The sequence below is a fragment of the Leucoraja erinacea genome, chromosome 16 (assembly GCF_028641065.1).
Source record: "Leucoraja erinacea ecotype New England chromosome 16, Leri_hhj_1, whole genome shotgun sequence".
Taxonomy (NCBI): Eukaryota; Metazoa; Chordata; class Chondrichthyes; order Rajiformes; family Rajidae; genus Leucoraja; species Leucoraja erinaceus.
Genome location: NC_073392.1, coordinates 1,320,525 through 1,341,314, shown reverse-complemented (window position 1 = coordinate 1,341,314; position 20,790 = coordinate 1,320,525). Strand labels below are relative to the sequence as shown.

At 44.4% G+C, this 20,790-nt stretch overlaps 1 protein-coding gene across 3 annotated transcripts in view; it reads right to left on the bottom strand.

Annotated features, from left to right (window-relative positions):
- Positions 1 to 20,790, bottom strand: part of cacna2d3a (calcium channel, voltage-dependent, alpha 2/delta subunit 3a) — a 412,076-nt gene that overhangs the window by 193,695 nt on the left and 197,591 nt on the right. For all 3 annotated transcript variants that reach the window (XM_055647516.1, XM_055647518.1, XM_055647517.1), the window contains exon 10: positions 9,553 to 9,642. In XM_055647516.1, the coding sequence (XP_055503491.1) occupies positions 9,553 to 9,642 (90 nt within the window). The remainder of the gene's footprint in view (positions 1 to 9,552; positions 9,643 to 20,790) is intronic.

Here is a 20,790-nt window from a genome sequence, read left to right as displayed (position 1 = left end):
CACATTCTGCACAGCATGTTTTCTAGTAAAATTACAATTAAAACACCAAGTACTTGTGCTATAACTCCTGAATAAGCACTCAACTAAGAAAACAGAGCAAAACATAGTTAATTACAAGATACATTAATTATTTAGTAGATGAAGAGATTAAAAGTAACATTAGCAAATTAAAGATGACACAAAGCTGGGTGGAAGCGTGAACTGTAATGAGGATGCTATGAGGATGCAGGTTTGGGTGAGTGGGCAGATGCAGTTTAATGTGGATAAATATGAGGTTATCCACTTTGGTGGCAAGAACAGGAAGGCATATTATTATCTGAATGATGTCAAGTTCGGAAAAGTAGAACAAGATCTGGAGGTCCTTGTACATCAGTCACTGAAAGTAAGCATGCAGGTACAGCAGGCAGTGAAGAAAGCTAATGGCATGTTGGCCTTCATAACAAGAAGAGTTGAGTATAGGAGCAAAGAGGTCCTTCTGCAGTTGTACAGGGCCTTAGTGAGACCATACCTGGAGTATTGTGCGCGGTTTTGGTCTCCAAATTTGAGGAAGGACATTCTTGCTATTGAGGGAGTGCAGCGTAGGTTCACGAGGTTAATTCCCGGGATGGCGGGACTGTAATATGCTGAGTGAATGGAGCGACTGGGCTTGTATACTCTGGAGTTTAGAAGGATGAGAGGATATCTTATTGAAACATGTAAGGTTATTAAGGGTTTGGAAACACTAGTCAGGAAACATGTTCCCGATGTTGGGGGAGTCCAGAAACAGGGCCACAGTTTAACAATAAGGAGTAGACCATTTAGAACAGAGATGAGGAAAAACTTTTTCACCCAGACAGTTGTGAATCTGTGCAATTCTCTGCCTCAGAAGGCAGTGGAGGCCAATTATCTGGATGCTTTCAAGAGAGTATTAGATAGAGCTCTTAAAGATAGCAGTCAGGGGATAAGGGGAGAAGGCAGGAATAGGGTACTGATTGTGGATGATCAGCCATGATCACAGTGAATGGTGGTGTTGGCTCGAAGGGCCGAATGGCCTACTCCTGCACCTATTGTCTTTAAACTAAACTATTATCTAACTAAATACACCAACTTACAAATGACTCGATATGCAGAAAAAAAACCCAGCTACCTACATATTAATTCTCTTTAAAAAAAACCCTAATCCTGTAGATGCCAGTATATCACTGGGGTTATCAAGTGGGCACCTCCCTCCATTGGTGGTTCATTGAGTTAGGCCCACGACACCTCAGGAAGGATCAACAGTTGGTTCTGCCATCCCAGAACAATCTCACCACCTATGATGCAGGAAAAATGTTCCCAATGTTGGGCAAGTCCAGAACCAGGGCCCACAGTTTTAGAATGAAGGGGAGGTCATTTAGGACTGAGGTGAGAAAAAACTTTTTCACCCAGAGAGTTGTGAATTTATGGAATTCCCTGCCACTGAGGGCAGTGGAGGCCAAGTCACTGGATGGATTTAAGAGAGAGTTAGATCGAGCTCTAGGGTCTAGTGGAGTCAAGGGATATGGGGTGAAGGCAGGCACGGGTTATTGATAGGGGACGATCAGCCATGATCACAATGAATGGTGGTGCTGGCTGGAAGGGCCGAATGACCTCCTCCCGCACCTATTTTCTATGTTTCTATGTTTTTATGCTGCCAGTATCCACTAAATAAAGTTAGCTGCAGCCAAGTAGCTCACACTAACAAATGCCAAACACCTGTATCCATTCTTCCACTAATCCTAGCCCATCATGAAGCTTGCAATATCACAAATCTCACCCTTGCATAAGACCAGACGACAATCACAAAGAAGTTGGTCTCCTTTCATCGACTTTTTGGAATCATGTGATGCAGCGGTACCGTAAAGATTGCTGATTTCAGTTCATGACGCGGATAGATCTACATCTCCGAATACAGATTTGAAAAATTCTCTTTTAAGGGGCCTTCTCTTCTATTTTTACTTTTCACTTTCTCTCTTCCTTTTTTATTTTTTATAGACACACTTCACGTTTTTCTACTCTCTACCATCTATTTTTCCACTTTTTCCTCTTTCTATTGTTTTCTTTTTCTTGTCTTGCTTACTTCCTTCTCATAACATAAAACTAGAGGTTGTACATAGAATGGATTACGGTATTACATAGTTGGCACCTAAAATTAGGTTCCACTGTACTGTTTTGTGCTGTATTAACTTCTAATAAAATAAACAAAAAACAAAACAAAAAAACAAAAAACAAAAATTACAAAGAAATACATATACTGCATGTCAAACGTTTCCTGTCTGTCCCCAACTGACATTATTTCTTCTTCACCAAATCCACCTACTGCCTTGCTCTGCTGCTTCTGACATCTGCTTTGCGGCCTGACGCAAACTCTGTCCGTGAATTCCGAGCTCTCCAAATAGCGATGTGGTCGATCTCGCTATGAAACCTCCACAACCCGTCTTTACCAGATGTACTCTAGCTGTCCATAATGACCAACCCCACTCACCCACTCCACGCCCTGAAGGTGATCAAGTGCAGCATCTTCAGTCAGAGACTGATTGCACCAATGTGCAAAACGGAGAGACATAGGAAGTCTTGTATACCAGCTGCTATAAGGTTTTATAATGCACAAAAATTTTAACTTATTATGTATTGAAGATATCTGTTGAAATGTGTGGTGTTATGTCTGTTTTGAAGCTGTTGTGGCACTGTAATTTCCTGTAAAGGATTATTAAAGGTTATTCAATTCAATCATCGCTGCTCAACTGCTGCTGCCAACTCTACATATCTAAGCTTTTTCCTATCATAAGCCTCATCCACTAAGTTCACTGACTAACTGACCATAACACCATATCAGGTCTCAAACTAGAAGTCATTATTTCCTGCTGAACAACAAGCTTTCCTCCTAAATCTACCCGCATCATTGGCTCCCCGTAACTGGCCTGACTCATACCGGTCGACAAACTTCCCTCTTCTGCAAACTGCAGGACCTATTTGCTCCTATATTCGATTCCTCTTGTTATAAAGGCCAACTATGGAGAACATGGCTGCAGCTATACACTTCAAGACCTGGTTATGCCGCCAAGTATACCGACCCTGAGAAAGACTAGTCCTACATCCTGACAAAATATGCCTCAACGTTGGCACGTCTGAACACAAGGGACACGCCGGGTCCCCACATACTCATTGTTTGAGCTTCTGCAGTGATGGCAGCACTTCATAAATAGCCCTTACAAGGGAACTGACATGACCCGCCTCCATACACCAAAGGTCCCTCCAGATAAACCTGCTCTGCAACTTCTCATAATTTGGGTCTGAAGAAGGGTCCCGTCCCAAAACATCACCTATCCATGTTCTCCAGAGCTGCTGAAGCCAGTGGAAGGATCATGAGTTACTGTAATATTCACTGTGTTACCACTTTCCACAAAAGTCCACATTGCCACAAAACCATTCCAATATTGCACATATCTGCCCAGAAAAAGGTATACAAGGAACTGCAGATGCTGATTTACCAAAAAAAGACACAAAGTGCTGGAGTAGCTCGGTGGATCAGGCAGCATCTCTGGTGGACATGGATAGGCAACGTTTTGATTCAGACTGAAGAAGAGGTCAACAACAAAACGTCACCTATCCATGTTCTCCACAGATGCTGCCTGACCTGCTGAGTTACTCCAGCACTCTGTGAAACGTCACCTATCCATGTTCTCCACAGATGCTGCCTGACCCGCTGAGTTACTCCAGCACTCTGAAACGTCACCTATCCATGTTCTCCACAGATGCTGCCTGACCCGCTGAGTTACTCCAGCACATTGTGTCTTTTTTTGGTAAACCATCACCTGCAGTTGTGGCAATAAAGAACTGCGGATGCTGGTTTATACCAAAGATAGACACAAAGTGCTGGAGTGACTCAGTGGGTCGAGCAGCATCTCTGGAGATAAAGGATGGGTGATGTTTCAGGGCAGGACCCTTCTTCAGTTACTCCGAAGCATGTCTATCTGCAGTTGTGGCAAATGGTTTTATCCAGCAATTATTTGCAGAAATATTCTTTGCAGGGTGATTTAGCGGTGACACTGAAAGTCCAATACTCTGGTTGACATGGAGGATGGATGAAAGATATGAACAAGTTGCTTGACAGCTTTATGTTTATGCAGCAGGAGGTAGAGAAGGGCAGTAGAGAAGGTAAAGATGCAGCAGGTACAGGCTGATGTTGGGAGAATGATCAGGTGTTCTGATCAAATTTGTAATTGATGCAATTTCACACAGAAATATTTGCTGTGAGATTAACTCTGGGCAAACTGCCACTTGGCATAATTAGTCCAGAAAGATAAATGGCTCGACAATCCCTATTTCTAGGCAACAAAAGGCACAAAATGCAGAAGTAACTAAGGACTTGTGTGCTTTTGTGCTGGAGTAACTCAGCGGGTCAGGCAGCATCTCTGGAGAACATGGATAGGTGACGTTTCACGGAGTGCTGGAGTAACTCAGCGGGTCAGGCAGCATCCCTGGAGAACATGGATAGGTGACATGTCGTGTCAGACCTCTTCTTCAGTCTGAATCAAAACATCGCCTATCCATGTCCACCAGAGACGCTGCCTGATCCACAGAGATATTCCAGCACTTTGTGTCTTTTTTTGGTAAATCAGCATCTGCAGTTCCTTGTATGCCTATTTCTGGGCAGATATGTGCAATATTGGAATGGTTGTGTGGCAATGTGGGCTTTTGTGGAAAGTGGTAACACAGTGAATATTACAGTAACTCATGATCCTTCCACTGGCCTCACCCTTCATTGATACAAGACCAACGTGTCACTCATTTCCCCAAACGTGCTTCAACCTTGACTGGCCCACTCAGATGTAGGGTTAGGGTTTGGTGCACGAAGGAACTGCAGATGCTGGTTTACACCGAATCACCGGACCCTTCTTCAGACCCGACCCGAAATGTAATCTATCCCTTTTCTCCTGAGATGCTGCCTGTCCCACTGAGTTATTCCAGCATTGTGTGCTTATCTATGCACAGAGTCTCTTAGATGCACAGAGTCTCTTGCCCAGAGTAGGTGAATTGAGGACCAGAGGACACACAGTAGGTTTAAGGTGAAGTGGAAAAGATTTAATTTGAGTCTGAGGGGTACCTTTTTCACACAAAGGGTGGTGGGTGTATGGAACAAGCTGCCAGAGGAGGTAGTTGAGGCTGGGACTATCGCAACATTTAAGAAACAGTTAGACAGGATAGGACAGGTTTGGAGGGATATGGACCAAATGCAGGCAAGTGGGACTAGTGTAGCTGGGACACGTTGGCCGGTGTGGGCAAGTTGGGCTGAAGGGCCTGTTTCCGTGCTGTATCACTCTGTGACTAGTGTAGCTGGGACACGTTGGCCGGTGTGGGCAAGTTGGGCTGAAGGGCCTGTTTCCGTGCTGTATCACTCTGTGACTAGTGTAGCTCGGACACGTTGGCCGGTGTGGGCAAGTTGGGCTGAAGGGCCTGTTTCCGTGCTGTATCACTCTGTGACTAGTGTAGCTGGGACATGTTAGCCGGTGTGGGCAAGTTGGGCTGAAGGGCCTGTTTCCGTGCTGTATCACTCTGTGACACAAAGGTTGGTTGGTGTTCTGTGGAGTTTATGCTGAGTTCCTCCAGGTGGCAGTAACAGAGCATGTCTGTATTAGATGTGGGATTTTAACATGTGCAAATGAAAATGAAGTTACACATAACCTCACGGCGATTCCACTGACATGTGGAGCAACCCCTGGAGGTTTGGGGAGCTCCTTCAAATAACGGCACAATTCATTTAACCTGATATTGAAAATGTTCTTCACAAGATCTCACGGAATTATCATGCATTATGTGATCTCTGAATACCTACTTAGAATGCTCCTTACATTAATTAGCGCAGTGGTTACGGAAGCTGTTTACATTATAAATGTCAGCGACAAGCATTTTGTGATGAACTACAATTAACTTATAATGAATAATCATTTGCCATGGAAATTTCAATGCATTCTGACATTTACAGTCTTTATTATGGTTGCTAGTCATTCAAATGTCAACGAATTTGATTTAATTTACAATAAAAAATAAAAAAAAGGTTTAATCATTGGCGAGATTGAATTCATTTGCAAAAAGATAATTGCAGTTGTTACAGGCTGGAGCAAAATGACAGCTTGCATAATCTCCTGTCATTTATGGAATAATTCATGGATTTTCCATGCGTTCCTCAGCAGAAGATCTCTGATTTACCTTTGGAACTTCCTGATTCTTCTTCATGTCCGAAGTGAAATGAACGATACATCACACTTGTTTACCTGACTAAACACTATTGTCGCAACCTATCAAACTGCCAACTTGGGATTTTACTTTCAAACAAACCACTGTGATATGATTTGTGCAAGATTCACTTTATTGAAGCCACAAAAATAAAGGAAAAACAGATTTTTTTGTATTGTGCTGACATTGAAGTTTTGATATATCTTTCATATATAATGCATTTTATGTTCCATTAAATATTTACCATAGCCTTTCCCTTCTCTCCACAGGATGCAATGTGACAGAACAATAAAAGGACAATGAGTGTATCTGCTATTGGTGTTGACAAGCGCTGCTTCTCAAAGTATTTAACATGTACCAACAAGGTTAAAGATGTTCTTGAGGGATAACTGTACACGCTGGTTACCAAGCTCATCTGGCATAGCATCAGATAAAAGTTACATAACTCCCAGAACTACACACCAAACCTTCTCTACTCTGTCTCATTGCTTGGTCTTCCTTGGCTACAGTCGACAGGGGAAGAAACTCTTCGGAATTTTCCCATTCCAGACGCTGGGACCTATTCAATTCATGATAATAGACACAGAATGCTGGAGTAACTCAGCGGGTCAGACAGCATCTCTGGAGCGAGGAATAGGTGACCTTTCGGGTCGAGACGCTTCTTCACAAGGGTCTCGACCCAATACGTCACCTATTAGATGGGACGAGTGGCCTAATTCTGCTCCTATCACTTATGACCTTATTCCTTCTCTCCAGAGATGCTGCCTGTCCCGCTGAGTTACTCCAGCGTTTTTGTGTCTATCTTCGGTTTAAACCAGCATCTGTAGTTCCTTCCTACACAAGGAATGATAAATTATATGGTCCCTTAAAAGACAGTTGTCAGAATTATTCTAGAGGACAGAAGCAGTAGTGATTCTAGCTGGAGTTCCACACAAATCAATGCTGGAACTGGAGAAGGGTGAGGGGAGACCTCATTGAAATGTACCGAATAGTCTTGGATAGGCTTGGATAGAGTGGATGTGGAGAGGATGTTTCCACTAGTGGGAGAGTCTAGGACCAGAGGCCACAGCTTCAGAATGAAAGAACATACCTTCAGAAAAGATGTGAGAAGGAATTTCTTTAGTCAGAGGGTGGTGAATCGGTGGAATTCAGTGTAAAATTGCCATTTTTAAGGTGTCAGGGGTTATGGGGAGAAGGCAGGAGACTGGGGTTAGGAGGGAGTGATAGATCAGCCATGATTGAATGGCGGAGTAGGCTTGATGGGCCGAATGGGCTAATTCTGCTCCTAGAACTTATGAACTTGTGACCTCTGCTGTTTGTGATATATGTAAGTGATTTGGACATAAATGTAGACAGGTTGGCTAGCAAGTTTGCAGACAACACCAAGATAGGTGGATAGACACAAAAAGCTGGAGAAACTCAGCAGGACAGGCAGCATCTCTGGAGTGAAGGAATGGGTGACGTTTCGGGTCGAGACCCTTCTTCAGACTCCACCAAGATAGTTGGGGTTGTGCACGGTTGAGGAGCCTGAGTGAGTGGAAGCAGTTTACTGATCAGTTGCTGGGTGGGGCAGGGAAAATGGTTTAGTTTAGTTTAGAGATACAGCGCGGAAACAGGCCCTTCGGCCCACTGAGTCCGCACCAACCAGCGATCTCCACATACTGTATTAACAATACACACACGTGGGACAATTTTACATTTATACATTTTTACCAGAGCCAATTAACCTACAAACCTGTACATCTTTGGAGTGTGGGAGGAAACCGAAGATCTCGGAGAAAACCCACGCAGGTCACGGGGAGAACGTACAAACTCCGTACAGACAGCACCCGTAGTCAGGATGGAACCCGGGTCTCTGGCGCTGTGAAGCAGCAACTCTACTACTGCGCCCACCGTGCCACAAGGAAGCAGATGAAGATTGTTGGAGTACAGGAGGCTGAGGGATGATCTTATAAAGATGCAAAAGATCATGAGGGGAAGAGACAGGGTGAATTCACAGAGACTTTTATCCAGAGTAGGGGAATCAGGAACCAGGGGACATAGGTTTAAGGTGAGAGGGGAAAGATTTAATAGGAACCTGAGTGGCAAATGTTTTCACGCAGAGGGTGGTTGGCATATGGAATGAGCTGCCACATGAGGTAGTTGAGGCAGGGACTATAACAGTATTTAAAAGATGCTTGTGGGCTATTTGTGGGAAAGTGGGATAAATTAGACAAACACGTGTGATGGGTGATGGATGGTCAGCATGGACTGGACGGGCTGAAGGACCTGTTTCCATGCTGAATCTCTAAACCTTGAACAGGGATATGGGAAGGGAGGGATTAGTGGGTTATGGACCAAATGCAAGCAAATGGGACTAGCTTAGGTCGGCATGGACATGTTGGGCCGAAGGGTCTGTCTCCGTGCTGTATAACTCTATGATTCGCTAATTTGAAAGTTGTTTCAAGTGGTGGCCACGGTGGCACGGCGGTAGAGTTGCTGCCTCACAACGCCAGAGACCCGGGTTCCATCCTGACCACGGGTGCTGCCCTGCACGGAGATGTACGTTCTCCCCGTGACCGCGTGTTTTTCCTCTGAGATCTTCAGTTTCTTCCCACACTCCAAAGACGTACAGGTTTGTAGGTTAATTGGCTTGGTGTATGTGTAAAATTACCCCTCATGTGTGTAGGATAGTGTTAATGTGTGGGGATCGCTGATCAGTGCGGACTAAGTGGGCCGAAGGGGCTGTTTCCGTGCTGTATCTCTAAACTAAACTAAACTAAAGTGATAATGCAAAATAGGTGTTATCAGACTGAATGTTCTCAAGATGCTGCAATTAATGTTGGATGATTTGTGGATGATTTTTCTGTGTGTAAGGTACTTTGTTAGTCTGTGTCCAAGATGGCTGTCGGAAGAGAGAGTGGACGCTGGCGCGCTTTAGCTGCCGCTGCTCTCTCTTCACATCGTGTTTTTTTGATTTTCTGATTTTGTGTCTTTGAGCGATTGCTATCTTTAATTTGTGTATTGATGATGTCCTTATTATTTATTTTTCTCCGACTATATGTTTTTCTTCTCTTCTGTTTAATCTTTGTAAGGTGACCTTGAGATTTGAAAGGCGCCCGAAAATAAAATTTATTATTATTATTATTAAATCTAACCAGCCATGACTGAATGGTGGAGTAGACTTGATGTGCCGAATGGCCTAATTCTGCTACTATCATTTATGAACATGAACGATAAACATCCATTCATTCCCCATTCCCCCCCTGGGATTTCAGTGGCGGTATAGAGTTTCACACAGTGTAGACACTGGGAACAGTGGTCAGTTCTGGCCGTTACCTGGTTCAGAAGGATGAAAGCCTCCGCCAGAGCAAAGCCCAGCATCCCGATTCCTTTGGCGTTCAGCGTGTCGAGATGTTCACGGAAATGCTAATCAGTGGGAGAGATAGAAAGCAGCAAGGTAAATATTCAAATTCATGCAATTTCTTCCAATGTTATTTTCATCCGATTGCAGGTTACAGTTTGTTTAAGAAAGAACTGCAGATGCTGGAAAAATCGAAGGTAGACCCAACTCAGCGGGTGAGGCAGCATCTATGGAGAGAAGGTGTAAGTGACGTTTTGGGTCGAGACCCTTCTTCAGACGCAGGAAAAGGAAAGGAAGAGACGGAGACAGTAGCATGGACTCCCCTTCGACCCATCGAGTCCACGCCGACCATCGATCACCCGTTTACACTCGTTCCATGTTATCCCACTTTCTCATCCACTCCCTACACACTAGGGACAATTTGCAGAGGGACAATTAACCAACAAACATTCACGTAAACTGGAGCACCTGGTGGAAAACCACGTGGTCACAGGGACAACATGCAAACTCCACACAGACAACACCTGAGGTCAGGATCGAACCTGGGTCTCTGGCGCTGTGAGGCAGCAACTCTCCAATTGCAAAATACTGCACCATGGAACTGGAATTTGATAACATAAAATGCTGCATAATTTCCTGAAACATTATTGCAGCTAAGAGGTTTTTTGGAAGGCTGGGTGAGATTGTGCATGTTTACAAAGCTGTAAACTCAACCACTAACCTATTCTGCTGACATTTTCCCCAAAGGCAAAAGAGGCCTGGATTACCTTAATGTGTGAAAATGAAGGCATTATTCTTTCAAAGCAATGTCATCTACCTTCATGGGGCAAACATACATCATTAGTGTTTCCTCTGGGAAACTGTCTTGGTGTGTCTGTCCCGGCCTGACCCTGATGGATCTCATCGAGCTGCTGAAGTTAGTGGGTTCCCACAAGCTGAGGTCCATACGCATTGCTGACACCACAAATCACCAGCACAGCTATAAGCGGCAATTGCCCTGGATCCCGCTGAGAAATGTACAAATTATAAAGTGAATGGAGAAACGTCGACAGATTAATTGCAATGCCTCTCCCGTCAAGTCATTGCTTGGGGGTCATCAGGCAAGAGTAGCTTGAGTAGACCTAATAATGCTCACAAAACCTGATTGATATTAAGGTGGTTTTACCAAGCTAAAACACTTCAGTTTATATCAGGCATTTACCTGACGATGTGTTTGCAGACTGGAGGGCAGTAATACATTTCTCAAATTGTCACAAAGGTTCTAACTGCATATGAGGATCCCAGCAGCTTTCAAACTCGAGGATGCGGAGAGGATGTTTCCACTAGTGGGAGAGTCTAGTACCAGCGGTAGAGTTGCTGCCTTACAGAGCCAGAGACCTGGGTTCTCTCCGTGACCTGCGTAGGTTTTCTCCAAAATCTTCGGCTTCCTCCCACACTCCAAAGATGTACAGGTTTGTAGGTTAATTGGCTCTGGTAAAAATGTATAAATGTAAAATTGTCCCACGTGTGTGTATTGTTAATACAGTATGTGGAGATCGCTGGTTGGTGCGGACTCAGTGGGCCGAAGGGCCTGTTTCCGCGCTGTATCTCTAAACTAAACTAAAACATTTTCCCTGCCCCACCCCAGCAACTGATCAGTAAACTGCTTCCACTCACTCAGGCTCCTCAACCGTGCACAACCCCAACTATCTTGGTGTAGTCTGACGATGGGTCTCGACCCGAAACGTCACCCATTCCTTCACTCCAGAGATGCTGCCTGTCCTGCTGAGTTTCTCCAGCTTTTTGTGTCTATCCACCTATCTTGGTGTTGTCTGCAAACTTGCTAGCCAACCTGTCTACATTTATGTCCAAATCACTTACATATATCACAAACAGCAGAGGTCATAGGTTCATAAGTTCTAGGAGCAGAATTAGGCCATTCGGCCCATCCAGTCTACTCCGCCATTCAATCATGGCTGATCTATCACTCCCTCCTAACCCCATTCTCCTGCCTTCTCCCCATAACCCCTGACACCCGTACTAATCAAGAATCTGTCTATCGCTGCTTTAAAAATACCTGATGACTTGGCCTCCACAGCCTCCTGTGGCAATGAATTCCACAGATTCACCACCCTCTGACTAAAGAAATTCCTCCTCATCTCCTTTCTAAAGGTTTACATCCATTTATTCTGAGGTTTGCTCTCTGGTCCTAGACTCTGCCACTAGGGAAATATCCCCTCCACATCCACTCTATCTAAGCCTTTTACTATTCATTTGAACATCGGTCTTTAGACTATAGACTAGAGATACAGCGTTGAAACAGGCCTTACGGCCCACCGAGTCCGCGCCTACCAGCGATCCCTGCGCACTAGCACTATCGTACACACACTAGGGACAATTTACAATTTTACCGATGCCAATTAACCTACAAACCTGTATGCCATTGGAGTGTGGGTGGAAACTGGAGCACCCAGAGATAACCCACGTTGTCACCTTGAGAATGTACAAACTCCGTGCAGACAGCACCCGTAGTCAGGATCAAACCCGTGTCTCTGGCACTCTAAGTTAGCAACTCAACCACTGCGCCAGCGTGCCAACAATCTAAACATGTTATAAAAATAAACAGTTTATTTTAAAGTGTTAAGAAAGATCTAAACTAAAAGAAAAAGCACACACAATGGTACAAGATGAAAGATGGTGGTTTAAATATTGAATGTGAAACGGAAAAGATTTAATAGGAATCTGTGAGTCAACGTTTTTTTAGGTGGTGGGTTGTGGGTGCACGGAACGTGCTGGAGGAGGCAGTAGAGGCTGGGACTGTCCTAACGTTTAAGAAACATTTAGACATATACATGGACAGGATAAGTGTGGACCCAGCGTGGGGGGACCGTCATGAGGAGGGGCAGGGGGGAGAATAAAGGGGGAACTGGCACGGGGGGAATTTGAAACTTTTTCAGCCCCCTTTATAGGTAACTATTTGCATACCTTGGCCATGCAAGCAAATAACTTCACTGTGACTTGTCAAGTCAAGTCAAGTCAAGTCAAGTCAAGTCAAGTTTATTTGTCACATACACATACGAGATGTGCAGTGAAATGAAAGTGGCAATGCTCGCGGAACAACAAAACAACCAAACAAATTATAAACACAATCATAACACACATATTCTTTTACATGATAAATAATAGAAGGAAAAATGTTCTGTACAGTTAGTCCCTGGTGAGAAAGGCGTTTACAGTCCGAATTGCCTCTGGGAAGAAACTCCTTCTCAACCTGCCGTTCTCACTGGATGGCAACGGAGGCGTTTGCCTGACCGTGGCGGCTGGAACAGTCCGTTGCAGGGGTGGAAGAGGTCTCTCATGATTTTGTTTGCTCTGGAGTTGCACCTCCTGTTGTGTAGTTCCTGCAGGGGGGTGAGTGAAGTTCCCATAGTGCGTTCGGCCGAACGCACTACTCTCTGCAGAGCCTTCTTGTCCTTGGCAGAGCAATTCCCGAACCAGATGGTAATGTTCCCGGACAAGATGCTTTCCACCGCCGCTGCGTAGAAGCACTGGAGGATCCTCGGAGACACACTGAATTTCCTCAATTGCCTGAGGTGGTAAAGGCGCTGCCTTGCCTTACTCACCAGTGCTGAGGCGTGTGATGACCATGTCATATCCTCAGAGATGTGGACTCCCAGATATTTAAAACAGTTCACCCTATCCACAGAATCCCCATTTATACTCAATGGAGTGTACGTCCTCGGATGTACCTGTGACAATAAAGTATTCAATTCAAATTGATTCAAAGGCAGGTGGGACTGGTGTAGATAGGGCATGTTTGGCAGCATGGGCAAGTTGGGCTGAAGGGCCAGTTTCCACATTGGGGGGCTCTATGATTCTCTGGGTCTGTGGGTCTGTGGGTCCGTGGGTCTGTGGGTGCCCATCAAGTCTCAACCTGAAACGTCACCTATTCCTTTTCTCCAGAGATGCTGCCTGTCCTGCTGAGTTACTCCAACATTTTGTGTCTATCTACAATATAACAGAAGCCATGGCCACTATCATAAGGTCATAAGTTATAGGAGCTGAATTAGGCCATTTGACCAATCAAGTCTACTCCGCCATTCAATCATGGCTAATCTATCTCTCCCTCCTAACCCCATTCTCCTGCCTTCTCCCCATAACCTCTAATCAAATATCTATCTCTGCTATTTATTCCTGCTGTTTAGGAACCATTCTATTTCTGGGCAATACGATTAAAAACAGTCAATTTGCACATATATTGTTACTATGGCAATCATTGCCATGGGCAATAATCAGTAGTGGGGGAAGGCACATGAACTGTGCAGAGATTTATTTAAAAGTGGCGTGATGCAAGGAATCTTGCTCAGTGGACAATGTTTGAAGAAAATATTCTACAATAAAATGGCCCACAAAGTATAAAGAACTGTCCATATTGTACAGGAAGGAACTGCGGATGCTGGTTTAAACCGAAGATAGACACAAAATGCTGGAGTAACTCAGCGGGACAGGCAACATTCCTGGAGAAAAGGAATGGGTGGCGTTTCAGGTCGAGACCCTTCGTCAGACAGTCCATCTGGTCATATTGTACAAGTATCTATTTGCAGTAATCTTAAGACAAAATTGTAAACCGTTGAATGCTGTAGAGAAAATAATTTTAATGAAGAAAACTCTTTTGTTAAACATTGAGTTTTAAGCAAAATATGAATGTCATTCTATTAACATAGAAACATAGAAAATAGGTGCAGGAGTACGCCATTCGGCCCTTCGAGCCTGCACCGCCATTCAATATGATCATGGCTGATCATCCAACTCAGTATCCTGTTCCTGCCTTCTCACCATACCCCCTGATCCCTTTAGCCACAAGGGCCACATCTAACTCCCTCTTAAATATAGCTTAAATATAACGATTACATTTATTACTGTCACGTGTACCGAGGTACAGTGAAAAGATCTGTTTTGCATGTGTCCAAACAGATCTGATAGTACTGTATATAAATACAATCGTCAATCAGGTACAATAGGTAGAGCAAATGGGAAGATACACAGATGCGCAGAGTCTCTTGCCCAGAGTAGGGGAATCAAGCACCAGAGGACATGGGTTTAAGGTGAAGAGGAAAAGATTTAATAGGAATCTGAGGGGTAACTTTTTCACACAAAGGTTGCTGGGTGTATGGAACGAGCTGCCAGAGGAGGTAGTTGAGGATGGGACTATCCCAATGTTTAAGAAACAATTAGACAGGTACATGAATAGGACAGGTTTGGAGGGATATGGACCAAACGCGGGCAGGTGGGACTAGTGCAGCTGCGACATGTTGGCCGATGTGGGATAAGTTGGGCCAAAGGGCCTGTTTCCATGTTGTATCACTCTATGGCTCTATAAAGAGTGCAGAATATAGTTCTCAGCATTGTAGTGCATCAGTTCCAGAGACAAAGTCCAATGTCCGCAATGGGGTAGAGGTCAATCGGACAGTAGCCTAACTTTTGGAAGGACCGTTCAGAAGCCTGATAACAGAGGGGAAGAACAGAGGGTTTGAGAGCATTTTGTTTTGGTTGGGGCATTGAATGGCCTGGTCCAAGACTACAAAGGACATATATTAAGCTTTGAATAACAGACTGGCAGAGACAGAATCAGTGAGTTGGCTCTGAAGCAGTAGTCTTGATGTGGGCTTCCAATTACTGCCCAGCTTACACTGAGCATCGAGGCTGTGAACATCTCACTCAGTCTCAGGGCAAGTTCAGGTCAGATGAAGGAGTCAGTGGCCAGGACAAGCAAAATAGGTATTGGGGACATGAGGAACTGCAGATGCTGGATTAAAAAAAAGGTCACAAAGTACTGGAGTAACATAGAAACATAGAAACATAGAAATTAGGTGCAGGAGTAGGCCATTCGGCCCTTCGAGCCTGCACCGCCATTCAATATGATCATGGCTGATCATCCAACTCAGTATCCCGTACCTGCCTTCTCTCCATACCCCCTGATCCCCTTAGCCACAAGGGCCACATCTAACTCCCTCTTAAATATAGCCAATGAACTGGCCTCAACTACCCTCTGTGGCAGAGAGTTCCAGAGATTCACCACTCTCTGCGTGAAAAAAGTTCTTCTCATCTCGGTTTTAAAGGATTTCCCCTTTATCCTTAAGCTGTGACCCCTTGTCCTGGACTTCCCTAACATCGGGAACAATCTTCCTGCATCTAGCCTGTCCAACCCCTTAAGAATTTTGTAAGTTTCTATAAGATCCCCTCTCAATCTTCTAAATTCTAGAGAGTATAAACCAAGTCTATCCAGTCTTTTTCTTCATAAGACAGTCCTGACATCCCAGGAATCAGTCTGGTGAACCGTCTCTGCACTCCCTCTATGGCAATAATGTCCTTCCTCAGATTTGGAGACCAAAACTGTACGCAATACTCCAGGTGTGGTCTCACCAAGACCCTGTACAACTGCAGTAGAACCTCTCTGCTCCTATACTCAAATCCTTTTGCAATGAAAGCTAACATACCATTCGCTTTCTTTACTGCCTGCTGCACCTGCATGCCTACCTTCAATGACTGGTGTACCATGACACCCAGGTCTCGCTGCATCTCCCCCTTTCCCAATCGGCCACCATTTAGATAATAGTCTGCTTTCCTGTTTTTGCCACCAAAATGGATAACCTCACATTTATGTCAGCAGGTCAGGCAGCATCTCTGGAGAACATGGATAGGTGACGTTTCACAGAGTGCTGGAGTAACTCAGCGGGTCAGGCAGCATCTGTGGGGAACATGGATAGGTGATGTTTCACAGAGTGCTGGAGTAACTCAGCGGGTCAGGCAGCATCTCTGGAGAACATGGACAGGTGACATTTCGGGTTGGGACCTTTCTTCAGACTTCTGTTACTCCAGCATTTTGTGTCTTTTTCAAAGTCTAAGTTCTTGATAGTTTGATCTCCAAAACTGCAAGTACAGCAAGTTCATCCAAACTACTACAGGCCACATCCTATCTCAGACAGATGATAGACAGGAACTCTAAACTAAAAAGACAGCATCTCTGCGGAGAAGAAGTGGGTGACGTTTCTTCAGTCTGAAGAAGGGTCTCGACCTGAAACGTCACCCATTCCTTCTCTCCAGAGATGCTGCCTGTCCCGCTGAGTTACTCCTGCTTTTTGTGTCTATCTACAGTTGAAACCAGCATCTGCAGTTCCTTCCTACACCTCGTATCTCAGACAGATTCCATTCACACCAGCGAGAGGTCACAAGCAGTTCTAGTCCCCAGTGTGTGGCCCTCTCACTCTGAGCCTTTGCTTTAACCAACATTTAATCCTCACCATCTCTAGAACCATCTCTAGCTCAACTCCTCCCTCATGTCCATCACCTCAAATGACAACTTCACTTGCCTGGACCAGCTTAAGTCTTTTTAGTTTAGAGATACAGCACGGAAACAGGCCCTTCAGCCCACTGAGTCCGTGCCGCCCTGCAAGCACCCCGCACATTAACACTACCCTACACACACTTAGGACAATTTTTTAAAACATTTATACAATTATCCCAAGCCAATTAACCTACAAACGTGTACGTTTTGGAGTGCCGGAGAAAACCGAAGATCTCGGAGAAAACCCACGCAGTCACAGGGAGAACGCACAGACAGCACCCGTAGTCAGGATCAAAACCGGGTGTCTGGCTCTGTGAGGCAGCAACTCTACCGCTGCGCCACCATGCCACTCTGGGATGTTCTTCAGACCCTCCACCTCTCTCTCACTCCTTTATGTTGCTCTCAAGTCTTCCAGTTTAGCTTTAGGCCACAAATCATCATATACATCAGAGTCAGTCAGAGAGAGATACGGCACGGAAACAGGCCCTTCGGCCCACTGAGTCCATGCCGACCATCAGGCACTATTTACACTAAGCTGATCCAATTCCTTGAACATTCTCCACAGATCGCTCCAGATTCCACCCCTCACCTACACAGCTGGGGCAATTAACCTGCAGACCCGCACGTCTCTGGCATGCGGCAGGATACCACAGCGTTTGGTGGAAATCCACGAGTTGACAGGGAGAACATGCAAACTTCACACAGTTAGTACCCGAGGCCAGGATGGAAGCTGTCTCTCGGCCACTGATGCAGGACATGTTGGCAACCACTGTGCTGTCCATACTAGTGCAGGGAGCACTGGGCAAAATTGTTCAAAGCAATTATTTCTAATCACGCTTGCAAGCAAGATCTTCTTGTCCTAGAAGTGGTGGCAAATCTTTCATCAACATGGAACACAGATCTTCCTGATGGCTTGGCCTTTTTTGAAAGTATTGTCCCTTTGTGAATTCAAAATAATCCTTACGTGGCTATTATATTAAGATTGATTGGGTGAGGAGTGCAAAAGAATTTGGTGTTAGATGCTTCAATGTGTGGTCTGTGAGTTAACATCAAGGCTATTGGTATCTGGGGAACTATCAGACACACCAGAGACAGAAGGAAATTATTGCCAACTTTGCTCAAGTTCTATAGATTTTACTTTACTGAAAGTAAACCTGATAAATGGCTTCAGAAGTTGGGGTGGCACAGTGGTGCAGCGGTAGAGTTGCTGCCTCACAGCGCCAGAGAGCCGGGTTCAATCCTAACTACCATTGCTGTCTGTAAGGAGTTTGTACGTTCTCCCTGTGACCGCGTGTGTTTTCTCCAGGTGCTCCGGCTTCCCCCCACACTCCACAGATGTACAGGTTTATAGGTTAATGGGCTTTTGTAAAAATTGTCCCTGATGTGAAGGATAATGCTAGTGTACGGGGTGATCGCTGGTCAGCGCGGGCCAAAGGGCCTGTTTCCGAGCAGGATTTCGACAGTCTAAAAGTCGAATGTAGACTTGGGTTGGGTTCAGCTCCATGAAGTATGGTCAAGAAGTTTATAGGATCCACACATTCAATCTGAAAACATTAAAAATGTAAATGAAAGTAGACACAGAGTGCTGGAGTAACTCAGCGGGTCAGGCGCATCTGTGGAGAACATGAATAGGCGAGGCAGCATCTGTGGAGAACATGGATAGGCAACGTTTCACAGAGTGCTGGAGTAACTCAGCGGGTCAGGCAGCATCTGTGGAGAACATGGATAGGCAACGTTTCACAGAGTGCTGGAGTAACTCAGCGGGTCAGGCAGCATCTGTGGAGAACATGGATAGGCAACGTTTCACAGAGTGCTGGAGTAACTCAGCGGGTCAGGCAGCATCTCTGGAGAAAAGAAATGGGTGACGTTTCGGATCGATGTAAAATCAAGGGTTGTGAATTATGAATTTTTGCACAGATCAAACGTAATTTTTCATGCGGGGCCATGTCACACAATCATGTTCCTGTTTAAGCTGTCGGCTGATTCTGATCGAGTCTTTTTATAACATTGCCGTTTCCCACCGCCTTCACACAGCTGTATGGAAAATAACTCTCTTGTAAAGGCAGAGAGATGCTTGGTCAGTCCGCAGATGTTGGGAATGATGAATGCATCCAAGCATCAAATCAGATTGTGTTCATTGTATCAAGCCTTCAGATGGTAATTAATTACTGGGCTCTGCAATATTACTCAAACAGCCGCGTGATAAACAATTGTAAAGGTTAATTGCCTCCACACAAAATCTACATACATTACATTTTAATTCACTGAGGAGTCTTGGCAAGGCAGACTGAAGGAGATGGGTTTAGCCTGATACAGTTAATAAAAAGTATATTCTTCAAAGAACCAACTGCTGTAAATGTTCTAATCAGCTTTCACACACACACGCACCATGTCCTCAAACAGCAAAGCTCCTCGATAAAGGCTTTCAAGCTTAAATAATGATCAACAGAGTGTAAGTGTGTACAATATACTACCCAGAGCAGTGGAGACAGAAAGACAAATCTTTCTTAAAATATACCCACTGTAAAGATGTTGGCTCAGAACAACATGTACAATGGTAGATGCATTTTGATAGGTACAGTTATTGAAAAATTGTTCCTAATTAAAATAAGACCCCTGCCTGTTTGAATGTTAATGTGTAGGAAGGAACTGCAGATGCTGGTTTAAAACCGAAGTCAGAAGAAGGGTCTCGACCAGAAACGTCAACCATTCCTTCTCTCCAGAGATGCTGCCTGTCCCGCTGAGTTACACCAGCACTTTGTGTCTATCTTCTGAATGTTAATGGGGCCGTGTCAGTGGCTCTGGGGAGAGAGACCCCCTATCTTTATGCAGAGTGGATGAATGAAAGGTTTATAACTCTTTGTGATCGCTATGTGCTAATTAATCGGTTGCCACTTAATTCTAAAGCTTCCTTTTCTTCAGAGCGATTGCTCTTACTTAATCATAAGCAGCATACTGTCCCTGTACAAATTGTCACCTACTTTGTAATCTTTTACTAAGCACAGCTTGAAATTGTCAGATTAATTACAAAATGGACAGAAAGAAGTTATTGGACAAGTTTGCAATTATATTCAGTGGTTTTATGGTTAAATTAAAAAAGTTTGCAGATTCACAAATTATTTCCAGGTAAATGGATTTTCGGGGATAGTTGCAGGATAGTGTCAAGTATGTCATTATCATCGATTAGAAAAATAGTAAAATCTCCAATGAAAGTTGCATTTCTGTGCACATTTAGTTTAGCTTAGCTTTAGTTTTCGAGATACAACGCAAAAGCAGTCCCTTCAGCCCATCGAGTCCGCATCGACCAGCGATCCCCGCTCACTAACACTGTCCTACACACAATAAGGACATTTTACAATTACACTAAGCCAATTAACCCACAAACCTGTACGTCTTTGGAGTGGGGGAGGTAACCGAAGATCTCAGAGGAAAACCCACGCAGGTGATGGGGAGAACGTACAAACCCCGTACAGACAGCACCCGTAGTCAGGATCGAATCCGGGTCTCAGGCACTGCAAGCGCTGTAAGGCAGCAACTCTACTGCTGCGCCACCGTGCCGCACATATATATAATATACATATATATATATATATATTAATATATTAATATATATATCACTAAATATATTTCACTGTGCAAAACTTGTCTTTAGTAAACGCCACAGCAATAAACTTATGGACAGAGAGTTTCAGAAAGCCGCTGTTAATGGTAAAAATGTATCTATGCATACATGTATCTGTACACTACAAACGGCTCAATTGTAAACATGTATTGTCTTTCCGCTGACTGGATAGCACGCAACAAAGCTTTTCACTGTACCTCGGTACACGTGACAATAAACTATCTAACTACATTTAACATAGAAACATAGAAACATAGAAAATAGGTG